Here is a 24,471-nt window from a genome sequence, read left to right as displayed (position 1 = left end):
CCCATCGAAGCGTCCAATCACATCACAGATCCAGCCAATCAGCAGCCAGAAAACAGCTCGCAGGCAAACAGCTGAGATCATCTCCTCCTGCTGCTCTTCACATTTTCAGCTGCTTTACACACACACACACACACACACACACACACACACACATACAAACACACTCTAGGTATTTTGATCGGGTGCAGTTCCGTTGCTGGCCAGAGGGGGCGCTGCAGAGACGCTCCATTAAATAGATGCCAATCTTCTGAGCGTCTTCCTGCCCCCCCAACCCCCCCGGGGGTCAGAGGTCAAAGCCATCGGCGGCCTTTCCTGGCCGGCGCGTCTCTCAGGACCGGCCGACAATGAGCCGTCAATCGGCAGCTCCCGTCCATTTCCTGCCTCCCGCCTGGTCCTTCTGTGGAGCTCACAGAACATCTCGCACCATCTGGCTCTCCAGAAGCAGCGCTGGTCACTCAGTGCAGGAGGAGGAGAAGAAGGAGAAGGAGATCCTCAAAGATTTAAATAACAAAACTTATAGAAAAAATACGTGTAGCATCAGTAAAAGTCAGTCTACAAATCAGCCAGGAGATAAAGACGGGAACCGCGGGTCCGTCTCGGATCCTGCAGGACCAGCAGTCCTCCAGGCCTGGACCAGAACCAGGAGAGTCCAGGAGAAACTGTCAATCATTAAAAAACAGGAAGGGGGGCTCTGATGGCTGCGCTTGGATTGGAGGGCTGTGGGGAGGACGCAGAGATCCCTGCTTTCTGATTGGAGGGTTGCTGTTGTGAGGCAGAGATCCCTGCTTTCTGATTGGAGGGCTGTGGTCATGAGGCAGAGATCCCTGCTTTCTGATTGGAGGGTTGCTGTTGTGAGGCAGATTCCTGCTTTCTGATTGGAGGGTTGCTGTTGTGAGGCAGAGATCCCTGCTCTCTGATTGGAGGGTTGTGGGGAGGACACAGAGATCCCTGCTTTCTGATTGGAGGGTTGTGGGGAGGACACAGAGATCCCTGCTTTCTGATTGGAGGGTTGCTGTCATGAGGCAGAGATCCCTGCTTTCTGATTGGAGGGTTGCTGTTGTGAGGCAGAGATCCCTGCTCTCTGATTGGAGGGTTGCTGTCATGAGGCAGAGATCCCTGCTCTCTGATTGGAGGGTTGCTGTCATGAAGCAGAGATCCCTGCTCTCTGATTGGAGGGCTGTGGTCAGGAGGGCGCCTGCTTCCTCTCGGTGTCGATGGTTGTCGGCGGCGTGTAGATGAGCGTGGCAGGTCAGTAGTGTGCGAGGTGCGGCCCGTCGGCGGCGTACATGTCGGCCAGCGTGCGGAACCTGGGGCCCCAGTCGTTGAGGAAGTCGTAGTCGGCGTCGGAGGCGGAGGACGAGGACGCCAGCGAGCTCAGGCTGCCCGCCAGGGACTCGGGGCCCTCGTAGCCGTAGATGTGCAGCGTGTCGAAGGGGAAGCCGTCGCGGTCGCGGTCGGCCTCGTCCTTCTTCACCTCGATCATGGCGGCCATGTCGCCCTTGCACGCCGCGGGGGGGCGGGGCTTCTGCACCATGGCGTACAGGGAGGGGTGGGGGCGGGGCTCCCGGGGCTCCCGGGGCTCCCGGGGCTCCCGGGGCCGCAGCAGAGAGCCGTCCTGGCACGCCGACGACAGGATGGACACGTCGTACCTGCGGGAACGTCAGAAACTATTTAAATGTCTAAATTGTTACTAAATAAGAACGATTAAAAGTTAGCGAAAATGTGGAAACGTGGAAAAGGACCATTTTAAATGTTGTTTTAAACGATATGAATACTGAGTTACAAACAATAGATCATTATTTTTGAAGTGATCAAAAATAGTTCAATATTAAAACATTTACCATCAGAATTGATTTTAATATTTAATAGCATTTCAACAATATTTTGAATCAGAGTATTAAAATGCCTTTTTAACATGATTAAGAACTTATTTCAATCATAAGAAACTGTTAGAAATTAATTCAAGAAAGAGAAATATTTACATATTTCAAATGATTTTTGATGAAAATGAGATTTTATCATTTCTAAAAACGTGATTAAACGAGCGAGCTAACGATGCTAACGGACCAGGCCGATGTTCATCCTGGGTCCAGCAGGACCAGCAGGACCAGCAGGAACCAGGTCATCCTTCCGCCCCAGAAGGTCCTCGTCCCCCGACATGGAGGTCCGACCCCGGAGGCGCCGACTCACCCGTTAGTGTCCATCTCGCCGCCGCCCTCCTCGTCGTAGGTGACCAGCTGCTCGTGGATCTCGCTGCTGTTCTTCATCCCCACCAGAGAGTCTTTCTGGAGTCGCTTCTTCAACACGAACAGGATGACGATGACTGGAGGAAACACACACACACACACACACACACACACAGTGATGACATCATCAGGACCATGCTAGAACTAGGACCGTCCAATCCTCTCGGCCGATCAGGAAACGGACGAGAACCGACCACGAGTCCGCGAGCAGGACCTGCACAGGACCTGGATCGGTGACCAGAACCAGAAGCACTCGGGGGTCCTGATCAGTGAGAAGAACCCACCGGACACGAGTCAAGGACCAGGACCAACCAGAGACCAGAACCAGAAGGTTCTGACGCGGCGCGGTGACTCGGACCTTCTAGGGGATGCGTGAAGGCCTGGGGCGGGGGGGCGGGAACGATCCGCTCCCCGTTTGGAGACGCTGAAGATCCAACGGGACCAGAGATGGAACATCTTCAAACAAGCACCCACGGCTCAGACGTCTGGCCCCGCCCACTTCCTGCGACCAGTGTAGGACGGCGGAGGAGATCCGTTCTCCTTCATCATCAACACCAGCGCAGATAAAAGAGAGAAGAGGATGAGGGCCGGAGACGATGACGAGGAGGAAGATGGAGAGAAGAACATGAAGAGGCTGAAGTGAAGATGAAGAGGGAAGGAGTGAGGAAGGAGAGGAAGCAAGGACACGAGGATGAAGAAGAAGCAGAAAGGAGGGAAAATGAGGAGGAAAACCACGTTGGACAAGAAGATGAGGAGGACGAGGAGGAGGAAGAGGTGGAGAACAAAAGATGAGAGAAGCCATGGAGGCGGAGGATTGAGGAGATGATGATGAAGATGAAGAGGACGTCCTGGCCTGCCCCCATGAAGGACAGATGAATGTTTAACAGCAGTGTGAGGAGAAGCAGCGGATTAATACTTCATCTGGAGGTTGATAGTGAGTAGGTGGAGTGTTTGCTCCCAGATAAGGAGAACCAGAGGAGCAGATAAAGTCCATCTCCACCTCCTTCTGTCTCCGAGCCCCGTCGGACTCCTCCGTTTATCTGCCGCCCGTTCACACACTCCTCCTTATCTCGCCGCCGCTCTTCCCACGTCCCTCCGTGGTCCTCAGGACGGCCGGCCTCTTCCCGAGAAGAAAGATGGAGGGGGAGGCTTTCAAAGAGAATGAGAAGCGCCGTCTTCGGGCTTTATCTCCTCATTATTCCATGGACCCGCATCTCCGGGAGGACCTCCCTCCCCCTCCTACAAAGGCCCGGAAGAGCCCGCGCTTCATTCGTCATGAGAACCGAAGCTGCCGGAGATCCTCCTCGGCCCTGGATCTGTCCTGGGGGGGAAGGAGGTCTGAAGGGACTTCAGGGAGGCTTTCTTACCCAGGATGGTGAGGATGCAGAGCAGCACCGCGATCAATATGCTCACGCTGACCCCCATCTTCTGGGCCACCGCCTTGCAGTGGGTGGGGATCCTCTGGGCGTCACAGCTGCACACCTGCCGACCAATCAGCCATCAATAACCAATAGATCATCAATAACCAATCACCCATCCATAGCCAATCAGCCATCAATAACCAATAGATCATCAATAACCAATCACCCATCCATAGCCAATCAGCCATCAATAACCAATAGATCATCAATAACCAATCCCACATCTGTAACCAATCAGCCATCCATAACCAATCAGCCATCCATAACAAATCACCCATCCATAACCAATCAGCCATCCATAACAAATCACCCATCCATAACCAATCAGCCATCCATAACCAATCACCCATCAATAACCAATCAGCCATCAATAACCAATCAGCCATCAATAACAAATCACCCATCCATAACCAATCAGCCATCAATAACCAATCACCCATCCATAACCAATCACCCATCTGTAACCAATCAGCCATCAATAACCAATCACCCATCTGTAACCAATCAGCCATCAATAACCAATCACCCATCAATAACCCTTCCCTTACCGGCCTTGGACCTACACCCCAATCCAATTGATTGGAAATCTATCAGGTCCAGGATGTGATCAAAGATATGTGTCATCCATTAAAACTTTCTGCTGATTGATCAGGGCCCTTTTCCTATTGATCTGTTGCCTCAATGAAGTGATTGATCTGGTCCTGATCAAAGCCTGGATGAAACTCCAACGTCCAGATCTAGACTGGACTAGATGTTCTGGACATTTGACTCCTTCACACACCATGGCTTTGAGGTCACACACACACACACACACACACACACACACACACACACACACACACACACACACACCTTGATGAGCAGCTTGGTGACGCTGGTCTGCAGAGGTCTTCCTCCGTCGCTGATGCTGACCTCCACGCTGTAGTCCTGAGGGTCGTCCAGGCTGAAGGGACCCTGTTTCACCAGCACGTCTGCAGAGTTGTCTACACACACACACACACACACACACACACACACACAGATGTTGAGGACCTTGTCGTCCACTTCAAGCTTCTTCTTGGACCTCCAGGATACTTACTGCCGTGATCTCTGATGGAGAAGTTTGCGCTTGGTGAGTCCAGGCTGAAGGAGAAGTGAGCCGGCTGGTCGTCCTTGTCCGTCGCACTCAACGTGCCGATGACCTGAGGACACACACACACACACACACACACACACACACACACACACACACACACACACACACACACAGAATTTCATTTATTTTTTCATCTGAGACCGTTTGGACATCCTCCATGTGCCTGCTGGTCCTCAGCAGGTCAGAAACCAGATGAGGGAATGTTCTCGCTCTCTCACCGTCTTCGCGACGTCCTTCTCGCAGACAAAGATCTCCTCGATGGCCAGCTCGGGCTTGTTGTCGTTCAAGTCCTGCACGATGATCTTGACCTTCACGAAGGACATGGGGCCTGGAGGAGAAGCACGGTCCCGTCAGGTGAAAACGCTCCAGGAGCTCCTCAATCTCAACCACCAATGATCTGAGCTTCTCCAACAGCAGGAGGCAGCTGCAGTGACCTCCTGATCTGAGGAGACCTACCACCAGGCTCCTCCTGGGCTTTGACCTGGAACATGAGCGTGGGCGCCTGCTCCCGGTCCAGGGTCCTGTTGGTGGACAGCTGTCCCGTCAGAGGGTTGATGCTGATGGGACACTCCTTGTCCGGGATGGAGTACCTGCAGACAGAAGAAGCGGGTCAGAAGGTGTCCAGGCCCCACCAGAAGCACGAGCAGAAGCTGGTACCTGACGGTCTTGTTGGCCCGGTCAGGATCTCTGGCGTGGATGGTCCCGATGTTCTTCACCATCTGCTCCTCCGGCACCGTGAAGGTGTAGGTGGACATGGAGAAGAGCGGAGGCTCGTCCACATCCAGAACCCTGATGTTCACCTGGGGTTTGGAACAGGAGACCACAGTCAGCTCTCAGCAGGTCCAGAATCCTGTGTGAGTGTGTGTGTGTGTGTGTGTGTGTGTGTGTGTGTGTGTGTGTGTGTGTGTGTGTGTGTCAGGTACCTGGGCGGAGGTGACAGCACTGGCCGCATTATCTGCAGGAAAGCGGAGATCTTCCTTCACCCGGACGGTGAAGGTGTAGCTGCTTTTCTTCTCATAGTCCAGAGCCTGTGGGAGGGGAGGAAGAAGGAGGTCAGAACATCAGGAGAACATGATGGTCCTGGGAGCTTCTCAAAGCCAGAAATGACACGGTATCTTGAATGGCCGGCTGAGGGAACGTGTGGGCAACCGTCACGTTCTTCTGGACGCTCTGAAGGCCGTTCAGAACATCTGTGGGAGGTGGAGCTGCCATCAGGTTCTAACCCCCTTCACTTTCACGTCTCGGCTTATTTCCATGGAAACATCGGCGAGAGCCGGAGGAACATCCTGCTAACGGGATTATTGCTGCTAACCAGGAGGTTCCAGCGCGCTATCAGGAGAAGCTTAGCAGGAACCAGAGCGCTCCCACAGGATTACCACCAGAACACCACGCAGAAGAAGACCCGAGAGGAGGAGGAGGAGGAGGAGGAGACCTGATCCAACATCTGGCTTGGGTGGACAATCTTATGGTCAGTAGCTATTTTATAGGAACGTTCTAGATGTTCTCTACACTCTTCATCATCCCCATCTTAACTTTGGAAACCAGGAGAGTCTGGTGTGGAACCACAGATCCTCCCAGATCCTTTGGGATCTACAGGGCCGGAAGCCTCCGGATCAAGTGATCCATCCTCCATCTTCATCAGTAAACCCTCAGGTCCATATTTGCTCTACCTTGATGAGTATGAGGTCCCCGTCCTTGCTTTGGTTCCTCCTCACGTGGAAGATGTTTGCAGCACTGTCGCTGATCATGTAGAAGTTTGGCTCCTTGTTCTGGAACAGGTCTCGATCCTCCAAAGCCAGGGTTCCCACCCTCTGGTCCACCTTGTGGTCCTCAGGAACCCTGAATTCAAAGATCCCTGGAGGCGGAGGCGGCGGGTCAGAACGTGGACCGGGTTCTGCTCGCAGCCTGGATCTGAGACACTTACTCCTGGTGAAGGAGGCCAAGTTGTCGTTGACGTCGTCCACGGTGATCTTCACTGAGGTGGTGGCCGTGCTGCCGGTGGCCATCCCTCGCATGTCCTGGGCCTTCACCACCAGCAGGTACTCACTCTTCTTCTCACGGTCCAGGCTGGCCGTCATACAGCTGATGACACCTGGACACACACACACACACACACACACACACACACACACACACACACACACACAGAAGGTCAGTGCTTCAGGAAGTAGAGCAGGCTGCAGGTCCACGAGATGCTAGGAGAACACCATCATGATGTTCGCTGGATGTTAGTGTAGCATCAGCTGGGTGTCGAAGGGGAGTTAGCAGGAAGTGAGAGAGTTGAGTAGCTTCAGCAGAACATTGGCAGGACATTAGCGGGACTTCATTCGGTGGAGGTGGAATAACATGAGCAGAAGGTCAGCTGGACCTTAGGAGGTGTTGGAAGGACGGTGAGAGGATATAAGTGGGACGCTAAGGAGGTGTCGGGACCATGTTGGCCCGGCGTTGTGGGACATTAAAAGGACATTGGGAAGACGTTGGCAGGACCTCACGGGCCTGCTGAAGGGCAATGAGATGATGTTAGGAGAGCGTTAGCAGGACATGGCTCGGTTGGTCCACCTGAGGTGCTGTCGATGTGGAACGCAGGAGCGTCCCCGTTGGGCACCAGGGAGTAGCGAAGCTCCCCGTTGGCCGTGGTGGGGTCATCGGCGTCGGTGGCCAGGACCTCAGTGACTTTGGTTCCTGAAGAAAGGTGGGAGAATGAAGGCCATCAGGAAGACCTCCTTGGAGAACCAGCGACCGATGGTCCTCCAAAGTACTTCACCTTCCTTTGCTTCCACTCTACTAAATACTTGAGAACACAAGTGATCAGAGGAAGCTAAGTCCTCCATGTCATGTCTGGTCTGAGAAGAAAGCAAACTGTTACTCCCTATCTTCTCTGCACTCTTGTATCTCCAAGATCTCCATAAGACACCTCACATCTCCCTTCAGCTCCTCGGTCTGCCGCTACTCGGGTGTTCCGGGTCACTTTCAGAACCTCCTAATGGTTAGATGGTTCCTGACGGAGTGGTGTCATACCGATGCTGGACCTCTCCAGGATGGAGCCGTTGTAGGCGTTGGAGAAGACGGGGACGTTGTCGTTGATGTCCGTCACCTGGATGGAGAAGTTGCCCGAGTCCTCGATCAGATGGTCTTTTTCTCCGTACATCCTGGCCCTCAGGTGGTAGATGTCCTTCTTCTCCCGGTCCAGGGCCTGGTTGGCAAACACGTCTCCTGTTTTGTCCACGCTGAAGATGGAGTTGGCTCCTTCTCCTTCGATCTCAAACCTATTCTCCTTCCCCTTCTTGTTGGACTTCAGCTGCAGGACAACACACACCGCGGTCACCTTACACACACACACACACACACACACACACACGGATGTTGGCAGAAGGTCACGTGACCTCACCTGTCCAATCCGGTAGGGGACGGAGGCCGGGTTCTCCTCCACCACGAACATGGTGTTCCAGATCCACTCCCTCTTCCTCCTGACGAGAAGGTGTCTGGTCTTCTCCTCCACGGCCTCGCCTCCTCCCGACACCTGGAGGCTGGAGGACGCCATCGTGGCCACGAACGCCGCCGCCCACAGCTGGAGCCACACCATCATCTGGATGAAGAAGAAGCAGCTGACATTAAGACCCCTTATCAGCCGTGGACAGAAGATCCCCGAGCAGGACTTGGCCCCGGACCCCCGGGACCCCCGGGACCCGGTCCGGGGCCGCCGACCCACTTCAAGTTCCGACCCGCCGAGGAGGAGGAGGAGGAGGAGGAGGAGGCTTTGGAGAATCCACCCCCGATGAGGAGGACACAGCAAGTCTGTGAAGACCTGAAGGCTCTCCAAAGAACAAGCAGGGGAACATCTGACTGAGGAGAGCTGATCCGTGGATCACGATGGATGTGAGGGCCCTGAACCCCCCCACGGCCGGTATCTAGCGGAGCAGAAATGCCAGGGTAGTAATCTTCTCCACGAGAGCAGGGCCGTGAGGACGTCGGCCCGCAGATTAGAGCCTCTTATTGTCTGGCAGCCATTAGCAGCCCAGATTATGGTGGTGGGATTAGAGCCCCTCTAATGGCCTAATCTGGGACCTCTGGGGGTCGGGGGCGGGGGGACCTTCTCACGGAGTCTCTCTTTTGTTTCCTTTCACGGAAGCGTGTGAAAGCAGCCGTCCTGACGTCCACCCGACCTTCTGCACCTCCACCCAGCTCCCTGCAGGACCATCTCCAGCCCCGGTCCCGCGGGGAGATTTTCCCCCGAGCTCTGCCTGACAGGAAGTGTGGAAACGCTGATGAGGTCGTTAGCGAGCGACGCCCTTCCTGTTGCTGCTGGCGGAGGAGGAGGACGTCACATGAGGCCCGTCCGCCCGTCGCCACGGAGACCGATCTCAACGTCATTCATCCGGAGGCTTTACAAGTGGCTAGCTTAGCATCTGAAGAGCTTCAGGACGTAGAAGGACGGCAGATACGCTCCGGTCGCTGCTGAAATGACGGGATGAAGCTAAGCTAACTGAAACCATCTCCTGGAGACCTGAGTCCAGGAGATGGTTTCTCACATCTGCGAGTCCGCGGGCCGAGAAGACCTTCGTTCTGACCTTCTTGTGACAACTGATGGGGACGCCCAGCAGAACCTCCAACAGGAGGTCTGCCTCATCTGTGACCTGGGCTCACATCAGATCAGACCTGGAAGCTTCAGACACCCTGTGCGAGAACATACCGCTCTGAGGAACCCTCTGCTCAAAGCCTCCTGGACTGAACATGAATGGAGCCTTCAGGACCAGAACATGGGAGCAGGTTCTGTTCTCAGACCAGATGTTCTCCCACAGAACGCTTTTCTCACTCAGTTCTCCAACAAGATCCCCCTCTGCTCTCGGCTCCAAACCTACAAGTTTCTCCTCAGAAGATTATGGAGGTTCTCCTCATGGTGGAGGTTCTTCTCCCCTCCTGGACCCTGCTCCCCCTGGAGGACCTCCTCCGTGAACATGGACTGAGAGTCCCAGAGGCTGGAGCTGATCTACAGCTGAGATTAGGACACGTTTAATCAGCCGACACATTCAATCTGTCAGCCAGTCTCACACACACACACACACACACACACACACACACACACACACACACACACACACACACACACACATTCTAATTGGTTGTCTCGCCTGCAGACTCTACTTCCCTTCCAATCAGCAGGCGGCGGCCTGATGTGAAAGTGGCGTTGGCGTGCCAAGCCGCCGCTCAGCTGCTACGGCGGCGGCGCCGGGGGCCGGAGGTCCATCTGCCGGAGGCCCCGCGGCGCCGCGGCGCCGACTTCCAATCAGCTTCCTTCGTCACACGGACTCGTCTGATTGGCCGAGGGACAAATGTGGCCGTGCGGGAAGGGAGGTCGTTCAAATTTGGGGTCCTTTTGGGGGCGTCCTGCCGTTTGGTCCCGGAGTCCAGATAAGCCCCGCCCCCTTCCGTGCCAACTCTTCAGGATACTCCTGGGTGAGCAGTAATCCGATTACATGCCCAGTCCAGATTACTGTGAGCTTCCATCACTTCCTGCGCACCACGCCCTTATTAGGGCACGTGGGCGTCTGAGCTCACCTTTCAGGCTAAGCTAACACCAGGAGGCGGCACCTTCTCCTCAGCTCCCATGAGATCCCAGCTTCTCAACATCTCCACCCAGAGGTTCTTTGGTTTCTGTGAAGCACGAGGCGTCTAACATCTGGGTGGAGCCCAGTCCCACTCTTCTCACCGTCTGACAGAAGCTTCACATGTGGTCTCCTCAGCTGAGGTTCTGGATGGAGGTTCTGACTTCCCATGAAAGTGGAGGTCTTGATGGAGATGGACGGCGTGCTGAAGTGGCGTGGAGGGAGGAACCCGAGGGAGGAACCAGGAACCCGAGGGAGGAACCAGGAACCCAAGGGAGGAACCAGGAACCCGAGGGAGGAACCAGGAACCCTGCTCGGAGGAGAACAAGCCTCCAGCAGGTCTTTCAGGAGTAATCAGAGGCCGGCGCCGACACGCTCACATCTGGACGGCCCGTCGGCCCGACACACATCTGAGCCGGCCGACGCCTCTAATCATCGGCCCCGCGTGTGTGCGTGTGTGTGCGTGTGTGTGTGTGTGTGTGTGAGTGTGTGTGTGAGCTCCTCCCAGATGGCACCCAAAGGATTTTCCCCTCATAGTTCCCTCTCCAGGAATTAGACCACTGGGTTTAGTTGCATCAAGAGCTTTCGGCGAAAAAACAACCAAATCAAATCACCTCCGTCTCTGAGCCGCGCACGCACACACACACACACACACACACACACACACACACACACACATACACACACACACACAGAACGAAAGAAAACAAAAGGGCTAATGGAAAGTGGGACGAAGAAGGTCCAAACTCTCATACATACAATCCCAGCCAGAGGACCTGCCGGTTCTGGACCAGCACCTTCTGTGAAGGTCTGGTTGCTTCTCACATCTGGTGTGTGTGAGCTCAGTCCTGTTCTCAGTCCTCGACTCTGAGAGCTTCAGCTGGGCTTCGGTCTGGACCCCATCACTTGATGAAATGATGGACCAGCAGGACCAAGTCCTAAGTCCCTGGTCCTGATTCCAGGGATGGAAAGCCTGAGGAGATGTGAGTCCAACCCTGCGTTCTGCTCTGGACCGCAGCTCGTGGACGTCGTTCCACCTTCACGCTCAGATTGGAAGCAGAGTCTGGATTCATGGGCAAAATGTTCCGGTGGAGAACCAGGACCCAGACTTCCAATCCATCTTCACGACAAACACCCGGGGGTTCTGAGAAGAACCCACAGAGTCCGTTTTTCAGCAGAAGGTAGACGGGAAGCGAACGACGAGCCGAACGTTCTCCACAAAAACACCACACACTCAGGAGACCACGGCGGGTTCTTCTCCTGAGGCTACGAGGTTGGACCACGGCTCTCGGGCCTCTGAAGACCCCTGACCCGTCATTAAGAGACGAGGACTTCCCGGAGCCCCTCTGATTCCCGCTGTGCCCCCAGATCTCCGTCTCGACACACACACACACACACACACACACACACACACACACGCTGGAGGGACGAGGGAGGTCCAGAACATCTCTCCCGGTCCCAGCTTCTCCGCTCACCGGACCGCAGACGTACCTGGCAGCGAGCAGATCCCGGGCTTGGATGTGTGAACCCGTCCAGGTGGAGCCCAGAGGCAGGGTTCCTCCGGTTCTCCGCCGGGTGTCTCCTCCGGACGAGAAGGTCCGCGCGGGAGGAGAACGTTACGCAAAGTTCCAACAGAGTATCAGTAAAGTCCAGCTGGTTCTCCGAGCGTCTGATGGCGAGGAGATTCCTGGCGGCGACTGCTGCGCCGCCGTATCTCCCTCACCAGGTCACTCCACACTTCCTCTTCCTGTTATTGCCAGTTCTTCGTGCTACTGCTCCTTTTTCCTGTCCTGGGGGGCCGGAGGGGCCGGAGGGGCCGGAGGGGCCGGAGGGGGGCGAGGAGGCTGGAGGTGGAGGTGGAGCTGAGAAGATACGGAGAAGGTGCTGGTAGCAGGAGAGGAGAGGGGAAGCTGCTTCCAGACGCTCCGAGAGAAAGCAGCCGAGTGTCGGAGGGGGAAGCAGATGGGACGGGGAGGGGGAAGCGGGCGGGGGAAGCAGGCGGGGGAAGCACAGGGAGGAGGAGGGGGTGGAAGGTGAGAGGCGTTACTTCTTGGGGGGAAACGGAGTGGATTATTATTCATGTGTGTGAGATAAGGATTAACTTAAACAGGTTATTGGGGATAATCTGCAGAGATTTCCCCACGCCGGGCGGGGGGGGGGGTAGTTCCAAGGGTATCTGACACACACACACACACACACACACACACACACCGGAGCCCAGAAACACACACACACATCTGAGCCCGGAAACACACACACACACACACACTCCTCAGTACTTGGGTGAATTGGTTGGGAAAGCCAGTGGTGTTTTACATCAAGACCCCTCCTGTCTTTGCCCCCTTGTGACGGTGCTCTGATTGGCACACACACACACACACACACACACACACACACACACACACACACACACACACACACACACACACAGAGTCCTGGTTGTGGTTGTCACGCCTGGAGATGACGTCCTCCTGGGCTGAGGGTTCGGGGAGCCAGGAATCATCCGGAGCTCCTCCAGACGGCGTGGCTGGCAGCCTGCGAGCAGAAGATCAGACAGGAGGAGGAGGAGGAGGAGGACGGATCCTCTGGTCGACTGGTCCTGAAGCTCCTGGCCTACTTTCCCGAGAACCTGTGAGACGAGCCTGCTGGAGGAGGGGGGTCTCCATCACTCAGAGTGGGCTTCTCAAAGTGTCCCGGATTCGATGATCCTCCGGTTCACCTTTTACGTCTCCTGGGTCTGAAACATCTACACACCCCCGGGAGAACCAGAGGAACACGAAGAACCGGGAGGACTCTGAGACACGTGGAGATCATGTGGCTTCCAGGGGATGGATAGCATGGATTCTGAAAAGAAAGGAAGACAATGAGAAGAACCTTCTGATGGTCTCCCTGTCAGAAGGTTCTTCTGGTTCCTATCACTTCTGACCAGCGTTGAAGGTGGAGGGGAGGCGGGTCCAGACCTACAGAATGATCATGGCTGACGCCTCTGTGGACCTTCATGGTCACCACAATGAGTGGCGGCGAGGCAGGCTGACCACACCTGAGGGTCACATGACCTCCAGACAGGAAGCGAACCTTCTGGCCAAACGGCAGAAGACCTTCACTCCTGCTTCTTCGCTAATCGGTGAACGTAATCTACGGTTTCTGCCTGGTCCTGGTCCGGTCCTGGTCCGGTCCTGGTCCTGGACCCGGGTCTCCATCGGGATGCCGGCCAAAGGACTTTTGGTGAGGTTTCCTGAAACCATAGCGACAAACACGACCCACGACCCATGCTTCACCCACAGAAGCATGAATAGAAGCTCCAGCGTGAGGAGCTTCGGTCAGAAGATCCGTGCTGGAGCGTCTTTGAGCTGCTGCTTCCTGAAGCTCCTCAGCGAGAAGCTGCCGGCTGTTTCCTTCAAAATAAAAGCGCAGAGAAAAATCATGTTTATTTTAGTGTCGACTTCAAAGGGAAATTGACTTTTTCCTCTGGCAAGCCCCCACTCCACTGTCTCTGTCACACACACACACACACACACACACACACACACACACACACACACACACTTGCGACCCACTTCGGGGCCCGGCTCCACGCCTTGAAACACACTCCTCTGCAAGGAAACAAGACAAAGAGACGGCCGGCGTCTCAGAAAGAAACACACATTCCAGAGACATTAACCCTCGCTCTGTGCACGCGCGTGTGTGTGTGTGTGTGTGTGTGTGTGTGTGTGTGTGTGTGTGTGTGTGTGTGTGTGTGTGTGTGTGTGTGCAGGCACGCAGGCTAAGATCCCGGGGACAAAGGGAGGGTGAGGAGACATCTTGTGAAACATGCCCTTTAAAAAAAGCAGGGTCGCTGTCAGCATCAGTCACATTTACACAAGCTTTTTCTGCCTACTTGTGTGTGTGTGTGTGTGTGTGTGTGTGTGTGTGTGTGTGTGTGTTCTTGCCAGGCTTGGATCGGAATGCCCCCCAACACAAAGTCACACACACACACACACACACACACACACACACACACACACACACACACACACACACCAATGAAGTGTAAAGAGGGGGTTGTTTGTGACAGTTATTTACTGCTGACTCTCCTTGTGTCCAGACAAGGATTAGATGAACCAAGATCTTCTGGAGGACGAGGAACCGGTGAGGAACTTGTTCAGGCAGGAGAGCAGGTGGGTGAAGAGGACGGGCAGGATGATGGACCAGCTCCGTCCTGTAGAAACGAACGAGACGAAGAGAAGTTCACCTTAAAGCTCAGAGATGATTTCCTTTGAAAGACCAGCATCTCCACTGAAGGTCAGATCTTGGTGCTGGCAGACACCAGTGAGAGCAGCGTCTCAGAACGATCCTTCAATCCTCCCTTTCAAGCAGTGACATCACGGCGCCAGGGCCCTGCTGGCCAATCAGAGCAGAGCGCCTGACTAAGAAAGGGTTCCCCTGTTTATTAAGTTTCCACGGGTTCTCGATGTTCTTGGATGTGAAAGTAAAGATGACCAGAGGTTGGACCCGCGCCCTGGCGGCAGGAGGCTCCCACGTTCTGTTCCTCTGGGTTCTCCACCGGTTCTCCACCGGTTCTCCACCGGTTCTCCCGTGGCCCAGAAGCGGTCAGCACCTTCACCGAGGACTCGGGCTGGAGGTCTGTGATTGACGGCCGACCCGTCCAGGTTGGAAGGCTCCACCTCTCAGGAGTGGAGACAATGAAGGAGTGAAGGAGTGAGATGTTCCTCCTGGTTCCTGTCGCACCAGAAGGAAGCAGATCCAGAGAAGGAGACGCAGCTCCGACCTTCAGAGCCAAAACACCCTGAGAGGAGACAATCACATGGGTTCTGGAGCAGTTGGTGTTTAACGAGCTGCTGCGATAACGAGGGGCTGCAGGACACACTCACACTGAGCACGTGCAGCCCAACCACACACACACACACACACACACACACACTCCTGCAAATCTCTCCTGAAGGCCCCCCCCACCTGCCAGCCTCACATTGCCGCTGTCTTTCATCAGAAGGGATCGATGAGGGCAACCGTTCACTTGACCAAAATGAGTTCCTCAGCTCAGCCGCCTGGACGCCATTGTGCATGTGTGCATGTGTGTGTGTGTGTGTGTGTGTGTGTGTGTGTGTGTGAGTCTTTGAGGTTGCTAACTCCTGGATGCTAAATTATGCAGCGCTGTGCCGACTGCCTCTCCTCCTCGACAACATCCTGATAAGTGATTCGGGCCTCGGAGACGTTCACGCCGCTCGCCGCCGTCAGACGAGCGGCGGCGGCGGCGGCGGCGGCGGGATCGGAGGACGCAAACAGAAAGGAGCCCCGCGGTCGCCGGTTTCTTCTGCTCTTCCTCTGATCGTCTTCCTGTCTGCCTTGGAGTCTGAGCACCTCCATCCTGCAGAGGAGCCTGTTTCTGATGAGACGCTCCGGTGCATCTTCACTCCACAGGAAGTCGTGTCGACGAGCTGGGCTCAAACTTCACGCAGAGGAACCTCGACTTTTGAGCAGATCAACTTCTGAGTTTTCCCAGATCGGAGCCGAGGCTCGCTGGATGTTCGGTCGTGAGATCGGAGGTCAGATCTGAGACGGCGTTAAAAGACGGTGAGACGCGGCGCCGCCGCTCGCCCAGGATCGTGGAAGAACACCGGCGAGGTGCGCGTGACGTGGACTCGTCCATAAAGAGGTGGAGAAGGCGTGGTGGGTGAGACGAGGTGACGGACAGCGACGTCTGTGAGAAGCCAGGAGATGTTTACGGGGTTTGCTGCGGCGGACGAGGCCTTCGGAGCCGGTCGGGGTTTGATGGTTTCTAAAAGGAGGAGCAGCTTCACTTTGTCCATAAATGGACATTTAGACCTGAAATGGAGCAAAGTGTGCATGTCAGACTTAGCATAGCATCGTAGCATTCAGGGCGGAGCCAGGAAGTCAAGGATATTTCTATTACTTCCGGCGCTGTCTCAGTTTCCCCTCACCTTAGTGTCTCTTTTTCCTAAATTCTCTACTTCTATTTTTCTATTTACTTCTTCTCTCCTTCCTACTTTAATCTATTACTGTTATGTTTTTGCTTGAAACTCTGGCACAACCATTTCCTTCGGGATAAATAAAGTTGTTCTCATTCTCATATAGCGACGAATGGACCCCCAACCTCCTCCGCCGCCATCTTTGTTGCATCTTCAAGACAGATGCACTCAAGAATGCTGGCTGTTTCTCTTATTTAGAAAGGACGAACTGCCTTTCAATGTATTCAATCACAGCATCCTGGACCTCTGAGCCTCCCAAAGTCACCTAAAAGCACAAGTGGCCAAATAATCGGGCAGAAATGGAGAGAAATTCCCTAAAAATGATCAAAGTGTCAAACCCACAACAGAAGTGTCTTCAAGAGACAGGTGTTGGACGGCTGACTTGCAGGTTAATCCGGTCTGAGACGCTCCCAGAGGTCAGAGGTCAGAGGTCAGCCGGAGCTCCTCCCCGGCCGGTCCGCGTTGGAGATTCCGGTCACGTCGGCCTCCGAGTCTCCCGGCCGCCCGGCTTGTTTACAGCGGAGCGTCTGGGCGCATTAACATGCAGCGGCGTGGAAGCGCCAGCCGTCTTATTCCCCCTTGTTTGGATCTGGGGCGGCGCTCCGCAAACAAGGTAGGAAAGTTTCCCGCTGAAAGGGGGGCCGGCGGAGGAACGCTTTATCTTTTCAAATGAGCAAATTCAAATGAAGCCGGCGAGCGGGAGCCGCCCGGGGCCACGAGGAGGAATAAACATTCAGCGCGCGGAGGCTGCGTTACCGCGGCAACCACAACCGACGACGCCTCCTCCGACGAGCCGATCGGCCCTTTCCGACCGCCGATCGATCGGCCGACGGGATCGCCCGGGTGTCACGTGACCGGCGATGATGTAACGTCTCCTGTCGCTCTCCCGGAGCGTCCAGGTTAGTCTTGTGATGATGCAAGCCTTCCTCGCTGGTTACCAGATGCCTCCTCCTCCTCCTCCTCGTCTCCTCGACCAGCGTTTCTACCACAGCCTCCCTGCCAGCCAATCCTATCTGGACGTGCTGTTTATCGCGGCAGCGTCTTGGCAGGAGGTGCAGCTGCGGGGCGAGGAGTGTAATCACACACACACAAACACACACACACACACACACACACACAGACCGAGGCGACGCTTTCATGTCGTCTCTTAAACATTAATTGTCTCCGACCTTCCTCATTTTATCTGTTTTCCCTTCAGCTCCTCTCCTCCCCCTCAGCTAGCCGTCCTCAGACCCCCCTCACCCTCGGCTCTGAGGACGGGAGGCTTCAAATTGCCACGGAGTTTCATCATAAAGCCCCTTTCTGCACCAGCCTTACTGCCCCTGTTGCCTCCCAACACACACACACACACACACACACACACACACACAGCAAAACAATCGGGGGAAGAAAAGCCTTCCTTGTTTGCAGAGAGCGAACAAAATATTTATCGAGGCGTCTGACGAAGGCGAATCGAGGAAAGCAAACAGGGAGCGCGGCTCTTCCTCTGTGGAGAGGATCAACATCAGCTGGGGTTCAGGAGCTCTCAGAGCACCTCCAAGGTCCTCCCAGGTCCTCCGCCGCTCCACACACAGATACCTGGAAGGCTCTGCTCTGCTCTGCGGCGGCAGCCATCAACCACCGGTGGCATCGGCCCTGGAGGTGATGGAAGGCTCTCATATCCTGAGATGATCCAAGAGGAGGGAGGACATGGTTTGAGTTTGGAGGTCGAGTTTGTCCTGCAGACAGAGTAGCATTGATTGTGTGTGTGTGTGTGTGTGTGTGTGTGTGTGTGTGTGTAGGGGGCATCATTTGAACAGGAGTTTGAAAAAAAGGAGCTTCTGGCGACACGTCTGAGAAGCATCCAGCTGGAATGTGGTTCCAGGACGTGGCCTCCTCCAGAGGAACCTGTTAGCTCTCCGGTCCCGGCAGCAGTGACGGACCACCGGAGGGACGGGTGTGATGAGCACCTTCAGCTCCACACTCCAAAACACACCACCTGAGAAGTGGAAGACAACCTGCAGGACCTGGAGGTGGAAGCTGCCTCAGCGCTGGTGGAATCACAACCATGGACCATCAGAGGGTCGAACTTCTCCCTGCGCTGCTGCTCCGTCTGAAGAACCCTGTTAGCCGTTAGCTAACGCCCACATGTAGATGTTGCTCTGCCAGCCCTGGAAACCCCTCTGAGGAGGAGCTACTCCTCGCTGCTTCTGTCCATTTTGTCCCAAGAAACATCTGACCAGGATAGCGTTTAAAAACGTCTCTGCTAGAAGAGTCTGGTAAGGGGCCTGGCTTGTGAGTTCCACCAATCACCTATCAGGTTCTCATGCACTGTGAGAGGAGGAGCTCAGATGGTTCGAGGAGCTGAGGTCCACGGTTGCTGCTTCCTCCACCGTCCGTATGCACCAGGACACAGTCTGGCTCCTGAGAAGGTTTTGGAAGCTGCAGAAGGTCCCTACAGAGAGGAAGGGACGAACAAAGCAGACCTGCTGGTCAAGACCTTCTGAATCTCCAAGTCCATGAGCGCCATAACCACGAGATGACCCACAAGGCTGCGGATCTACTCGTATATTTCAATACACACACACACACACACACACACACACACACACACACACACGATAACTCCCCCCGTGATCCAGTGGACATCATGTCCACTCTCTGGAAGCTGCCTGGAAGTTCTAATGTTATCTGGTAGTTACTCTTAAATATACTGCTCCAAAAAGAAAGGGAACACTTGAACAACACAATGTAACTCCAAGTCCATCACACTTGTGTGAAATCATAGTGTCCACTCAGGAAGCAACACACATTCATTTGGACTTGTTTTAAGGACATTACATCAAAGTTGGATCAGCCTGGAGTTTGTTTTTACACTTTAATTTGGAGTGTGATTCCTAATCCAGACCTCCATGGGTTGATACGATTGATTTCCATGGATCAGTTTTGTGTGATTTTGTTGTCAGCACATTCAACTGTGTAAAGAGCAAAGTATTTCATAAGAATGTTTCATTCATTTAGATCTAGGATGTGTGTTTTAACAGGTCAGAACAGCAGGTCGCTGCCCATCCTTCGCCATGAGCTGAAAACGTACCTCTTCACAAACAAACAAACAAATAAATAAGGATGAAATGTATGCATGTATACGGTTCTGAGATGGCTTTCTGGTTGAGAGGTCACTTCTGACCTCCAACTCCTGGTGCTTTGGATCTTCGGTGACTGAATGGCACTTCTTGTAAATCTCTTTGGATAAAAGCGTCTGTCAAATGACTGGAATGTAATGACATGTAATTTAATGGTAACTTTCCAGGACGTCCAGCGGTTGAACGGGGAGATGAACGGGTGAATGACAGGAGGAGGTCCTGCAGCGGAGCGAGGCCTCTGAAATGTGAGAGATCATCTCCACGGGAGAGGAACGTCAGCGTTCACATTTGGTTTGGGGCGGAGGCCTGCCCGGGCGCCTTATCTTCTCCATCGCAGTGGAAATTCCTCTTTGGTGTGATCAGGGGCGGGCCAGGAGAGAAGGTCTGGACAGATATGGACCTCACAACCATCTGAGGCTTGAGGGAGGCCCGTGATGCCTTCAAGGACTCGCCCACACAGGAAACTGGACTCACTTCCCTGAGGGGAATTTCTGCCGATGGCTCACCTGAGGGATGTGTGTGTGTGTGTGTGTGTTGGTTTTGTGATGAATTGGAGCGCACACACACACACACACACACACACACTAAAACACTTAATCTCATCTAGCCAATCCTTAATCAGGCCTCTCCAGTTCTTCCTCTGGTTTCCCTGGCAACAGCCCTGTACTTCCTCCCTCTCTACACAGAGCACGTGTGTGTGTGTGTGTGTGTGTGTGTGTGTGTGTGTCATCAGAGTTTAGTGTATTAATCACCCAGGATCCTTCATACTTGTCATTTCAATCACGTCGTAATAAAATCCAGATTTAGTTTCATTGACTTAAATGACATAAACAAACACGAGTGTTTCTTCTCTGAGCCTGAAACACCTCTGAGGACACCTGGATCTTCTGGCTGTGACTTTTCCCTGAGTGTGTGGAGCTGCTGTGACTTTGGAAGGAGGGGGTGGAGAAGATCCAGAAAGCCAAGAAAAGCAGAAATAAAAGACCGTCAAAGTCAAAGCTGCGTGGAGCTAAATTTCACAACATTTGACTTGATGCGTCCACCAAAGGGTCACCTCCAGGAGGTTCCTCAAACCTGAGGTGGTCCTCCAGAGACCTGGACCCCCAAGAGGGTGGAGGCGAGGGAGTCGTGCCGACACGGGTGCGAGGTGGAGCGATGAGGGTTCCAAAGCACCTCGTTCCCCCACTCGAATCGCAGCGTTGAGAACGTGGGCGGGGCCTCCAGGACGGGCCCGGGCAGAAGGTCCTGGAGCTTTGACTGCTTCTCCAGCTGCGAGGATTCCAGCGACTCAACAGGAAGAGCAGAACTTCCAGGTTCTGTGTGTGGATGCGGCTACTGTTTCAATGGGAGGAAGTGAGTGTGACCTGGGGGGGCAACGAGTGCAGCTGCGTGACCCCAAACATCTCCAGGAGGTGCCTCCTCCAACATCTCAGCCTGCATCCGGCTGCAGGACGCCGCTGACACAACTACTCTGACACAGCTTCATTCCAGCAGATCACAGGTGAGGAGCATGACAGCGGGTCGCCTGAAGGAGGCAGCACACACACACACACACACACACACACACACACACACACACACACCCACACACACACCCTGTCAACATACTGGACGGTCAAATGTGAGGAGCAGAGAGCGTGTGAAGCCAGACCACAGTAATGATGAAGATGGTGGACTCCACAGAAGATGAGCGACACGCTCCGACAGCTTCCCGACACACTCGCTCCTCACGTTCACCCCGTGCCCTCAGCAGGTCTGGGACCTGGAGAACATCATTCACCTCACACAGAAGACCTGATTCCATCACTATGGCTGTGATGGAGCTCCTCGGTGGTTCGGGCTGATCTGGGTTCCTCTTTCTGCTCCGGGAGCCGTCTGAACATGAGGTCTGAAATGAAGGACACCTTCTGTTCATCTCCGACACGTTTCAGCTTCTACTCAAGTACAGGAGGTCTTCTTGATTAGATCTCCTGCCGTTGGATGACACGGTGTCTCAGAGGACGGCGGCTTCATTATGAGAAGAAGGTGATGAACCTTCAGAAGGAGTCAGCGTTTCCTCCAGGAATTTGGAGCACCTTCCATATGTCTGGTGGCTTTGGCCGGCAGGGTCATTTCTTACTGGTTTAGAACAAGTCACTGGAGGTCCAGCATCTTCTCAGAAGCATCAGGAGGTGGAGGAGCTCCTGTAAGCTTTGGTCACACCCTCCAGAGGTGGATGAAGAACGACGTTGGCCTGGGCTGGACGCCAAGCTGGGCTCCTAAAGCCCGGCTGATGCGGATCAAGAAGATCAGGAAGATCGGGAAGATCACGCTCTGAAGGGGAATTCTGAGGCCGGTGTGGAACCTGCTTTCCATTTTGACGTCCAACAAATCCTCTTTCTGTCCCTCCACTTCACACAAATCCCCTCCGTCCTGGAGATAAAGCTCCTGACTTTAGAAGCTTTCAACTGATGCTCTGATCCCCCGGGACAATCACCTCGGAGCTCCTGGGTTCCTGGGGGTCAACAAGCAGCCGGAGGTGTGTCCGGCACCGGGACCGGGCGGTCTCGCCGGGGAGGTGATCCGGGACGGCGAGGCGGACATGGAGCGAGAACATGTCCTCCAGGGTCAGAGAAGGAGTCCAGACCTTTCCAGAGGGGCTGTCTTGATGATCTCAAGGTGAGGCCTGGCCTCTGAGATCATCCGGAGAAGACCGGAGTCAGAACTTCCCGCCTGTGCTTTATGGCCCTCCACCAACCAGGAGGGTCTCTCCTGGTTGGTGGAGATGTCTCCTGACCGGTCCAGGCTGTTACCTGAAGCCCCGCCGGCTCCCAGAAGGCCGTGAATCACAGAAGGTCTCCAGGCGGCTTCCAGTAATTCCATCATTTCTTCAGATGATTGAGAGCCTGCGAGAACTCTGCCGAGCTCCTCCGAGCCGGCGCTGGAGAACGGGGAGCAGCCCATCATCTGGAACAGGAGTCCCCGTACGCACCGCAAAGACCTCAGATGGAGTTAATTTGCGATTCCGAAGAACAATCGGTGAAACCTCTCCCAAACATCACAACTCTCCAGGAGAGCCTCCTGGGAGAACAATGTTCTTCTTAATCATCTAAAATGGGCCACAGCGTTCTGGTCCAATAATAATGGGTCTTTATCTGGTCCAGAATCAGGACTCCTGCGTTCTGAAAGTCATATTTTTGTGTGTGGGGGGGGAAGCTGCAGCTGTGGGTTTAACACGAGTTCATTCGGTTCTGCTGAGAAAGATGATTCCTCCTCCTCCTCCTCCTCCTCCTCACAACATCTGGCCTGAAAACTCCCCCAGAGTCCCATCACCGCCGCCAGCAGCACCAGGACGCGCTTCGCCCGCGACGCTTCGCTCGCGATGCTGCCTCCGCAGGCCGGAGGGTCGGCTGCGGAGGCCTCCGCTTCAACTCCATGATGGAGTCCGGACGTCCACACAGATGCAGGTTCTGAGGGGGTCCATGTTTAGATGTTTGTTGGCGGCGCCGTCCAGAAGAACAAGGACCGACACGGCGTCTCAGGAAACTCGCCCTTCGGTTTGACCTGCCGTGTGGACGCAGATCTTCACCTCTGGCACCGAGACATGGTCCCAAAGTTCTTCAGGCGAAATGCCGAGGACATCATAGACAATCGATGGGTCTATTTTGTATCGAACCGCCTCCTGGACAGCTGCATCTGGAGCGTGGTCCTCTTCTCCAGAACCATGGTCCAACCATCAGAAGGATAAAAAGCTGATGTTTCCATGATAGCCACAGTTTTGTGGAACCTTCTTCTCTAACAGGACATCCTGGAGACCTGTAGGTCCACGTCCTCCAGTTCCACCCAACCATGCTGAGGTTCTACACGGCGGTCCACCGGCCTCCATCAGGACCTTGGCACTGCAGATATCTGCCCCCCTTCCAACACAACCCCCAAAAACCCCTGGGTAAAACAGTCCAGTTGTGTAGGAGGCAAGGCTGGGGAGGGGAGGGGCTACACCCTGGGCGACAACAGCATCTGGAGTGTGTGTGTGTGTGTGTGTGTGTGTGTGTTAATCTGAGCAGAGTGTATGTTTAAAGTGTGTGGGATGATCACCAGCACTCCAGGAGTGGGGGGGGGGGGGTCTAAGCTTGTTATTATGAGCTTTCTCTGGACCAGGACGGGAAATCCAGCCCCTCCTCCCCCCGGAGTGCAGTCCGACCTGCCCCCCCCAGGCTAAGCTTCTGCTAACGGCCGTAAAGAAAACACCCCCTCAGTCCGGAGGGATTACGATAAAGAGCAGGACCCGCTTTTCAGCGGCCATCAGTGACATTTTTCTAGTGTTTCGTTAAGGGGGGGGGCTGAATTTGATTAAAACTCCTCATTGTTCAACAGCTGGGTTTGATATTTCCATTAGGAACCAGCAGACGCAGCCAGAACAAACATAGCCCGGCCCCACCTTCACTCCACCCCTGCTCTCACACACACACACACACACACACACACACACACACACAGTGTGGGACAGCAAACAGTGGGGGTGCCCCGCTGTGGCTCGAGCACACACACGGCCACGCCAGTTCCTTTACAGATGGGAAAAACAAAACAAACCGTGACCCCTGACCCCTGGACCCCTGAATGCAGCGTGTTAGGAGGAGGAGATTAATAGTGAGCAAAATGAGCTGCGAGGCAGTTGGTACGTGCAGAAAGTGTAATGAGAAATGAGGTGGGAAGGTGGGAAGGTGGGAAGGTGGTAAGGTGGCCCCGGGGCCCTTCTCCTCTTGTCTACATACACCTGGACTCTACAGAGACAAGGAGAATTACCTGAACGCCACAGTGAAGAGAGCGTTTGGCGAAACCCAAAGAAGGCAGAACTGAAGATAGACGTGAACCCCACCCCGGGCTCAGGACCGGGACCAGGCTCCTCTCATCAGTCTGAGAGCAGGAGGCGGCCCTGGATGGAGGACAAGCAGATCTGCTGGCTTCCGGCGCCTGAGCG

At 54.6% G+C, this 24,471-nt stretch overlaps 1 protein-coding gene across 1 annotated transcript; it reads right to left on the bottom strand.

Moving 5' to 3' along the window:
- Window positions 1-1,055: 1,055 nt before the first annotated feature.
- Window positions 1,056-12,110, bottom strand: cdh5 (cadherin 5). The gene is made up of 15 exons (XM_086175817.1): window positions 11,897-12,110; window positions 8,191-8,388; window positions 7,821-8,100; window positions 7,362-7,484; window positions 6,727-6,894; window positions 6,473-6,657; window positions 5,726-5,830; window positions 5,460-5,602; window positions 5,259-5,392; window positions 5,021-5,130; window positions 4,746-4,848; window positions 4,520-4,650; window positions 3,614-3,728; window positions 2,191-2,323; window positions 1,056-1,649 (listed from the first exon to the last, which is right to left on the bottom strand). The coding sequence occupies exons 2-15, from the start codon at window positions 8,386-8,388 to the stop codon at window positions 1,250-1,252; spliced, it is 2,328 nt and encodes a 775-aa protein (XP_086031943.1). The 5' UTR covers window positions 11,897-12,110; the 3' UTR covers window positions 1,056-1,249.
- Between the last annotated feature and the right edge of the window lie 12,361 nt (window positions 12,111-24,471).

The sequence above is a fragment of the Fistularia commersonii genome, chromosome 2 (genome assembly GCF_037954325.1).
Source record: "Fistularia commersonii isolate RoL2024-O1a breed Wild chromosome 2, RoL_Fcom_v1.0, whole genome shotgun sequence".
Classification (NCBI taxonomy): Eukaryota; Metazoa; Chordata; class Actinopteri; order Syngnathiformes; family Fistulariidae; genus Fistularia; species Fistularia commersonii.
The sequence above is the reverse complement of the archived record's forward strand: the minus strand, read 5'-3'. Positions and strand labels throughout refer to the sequence as shown.

Excerpts from the sequence above, each read along its gene's own strand:
- cdh5 (XM_086175817.1), bottom strand. The coding sequence starts at position 8,388 with ATGATGGTGTGGCTCCAGCTGTGGGCGGCGGCGTTCGTGGCCACGATG. Across the intron at positions 5,831-6,472 it reads GGGACCTCATACTCATCAAG|GCTCTGGACTATGAGAAGAA; the intron begins GTAGAGCAAATA and ends CCCCTCCCACAG. Across the intron at positions 3,729-4,519 it reads TCACCAAGCTGCTCATCAAG|GTGTGCAGCTGTGACGCCCA; the intron begins GTGTGTGTGTGT and ends ATTGGTCGGCAG.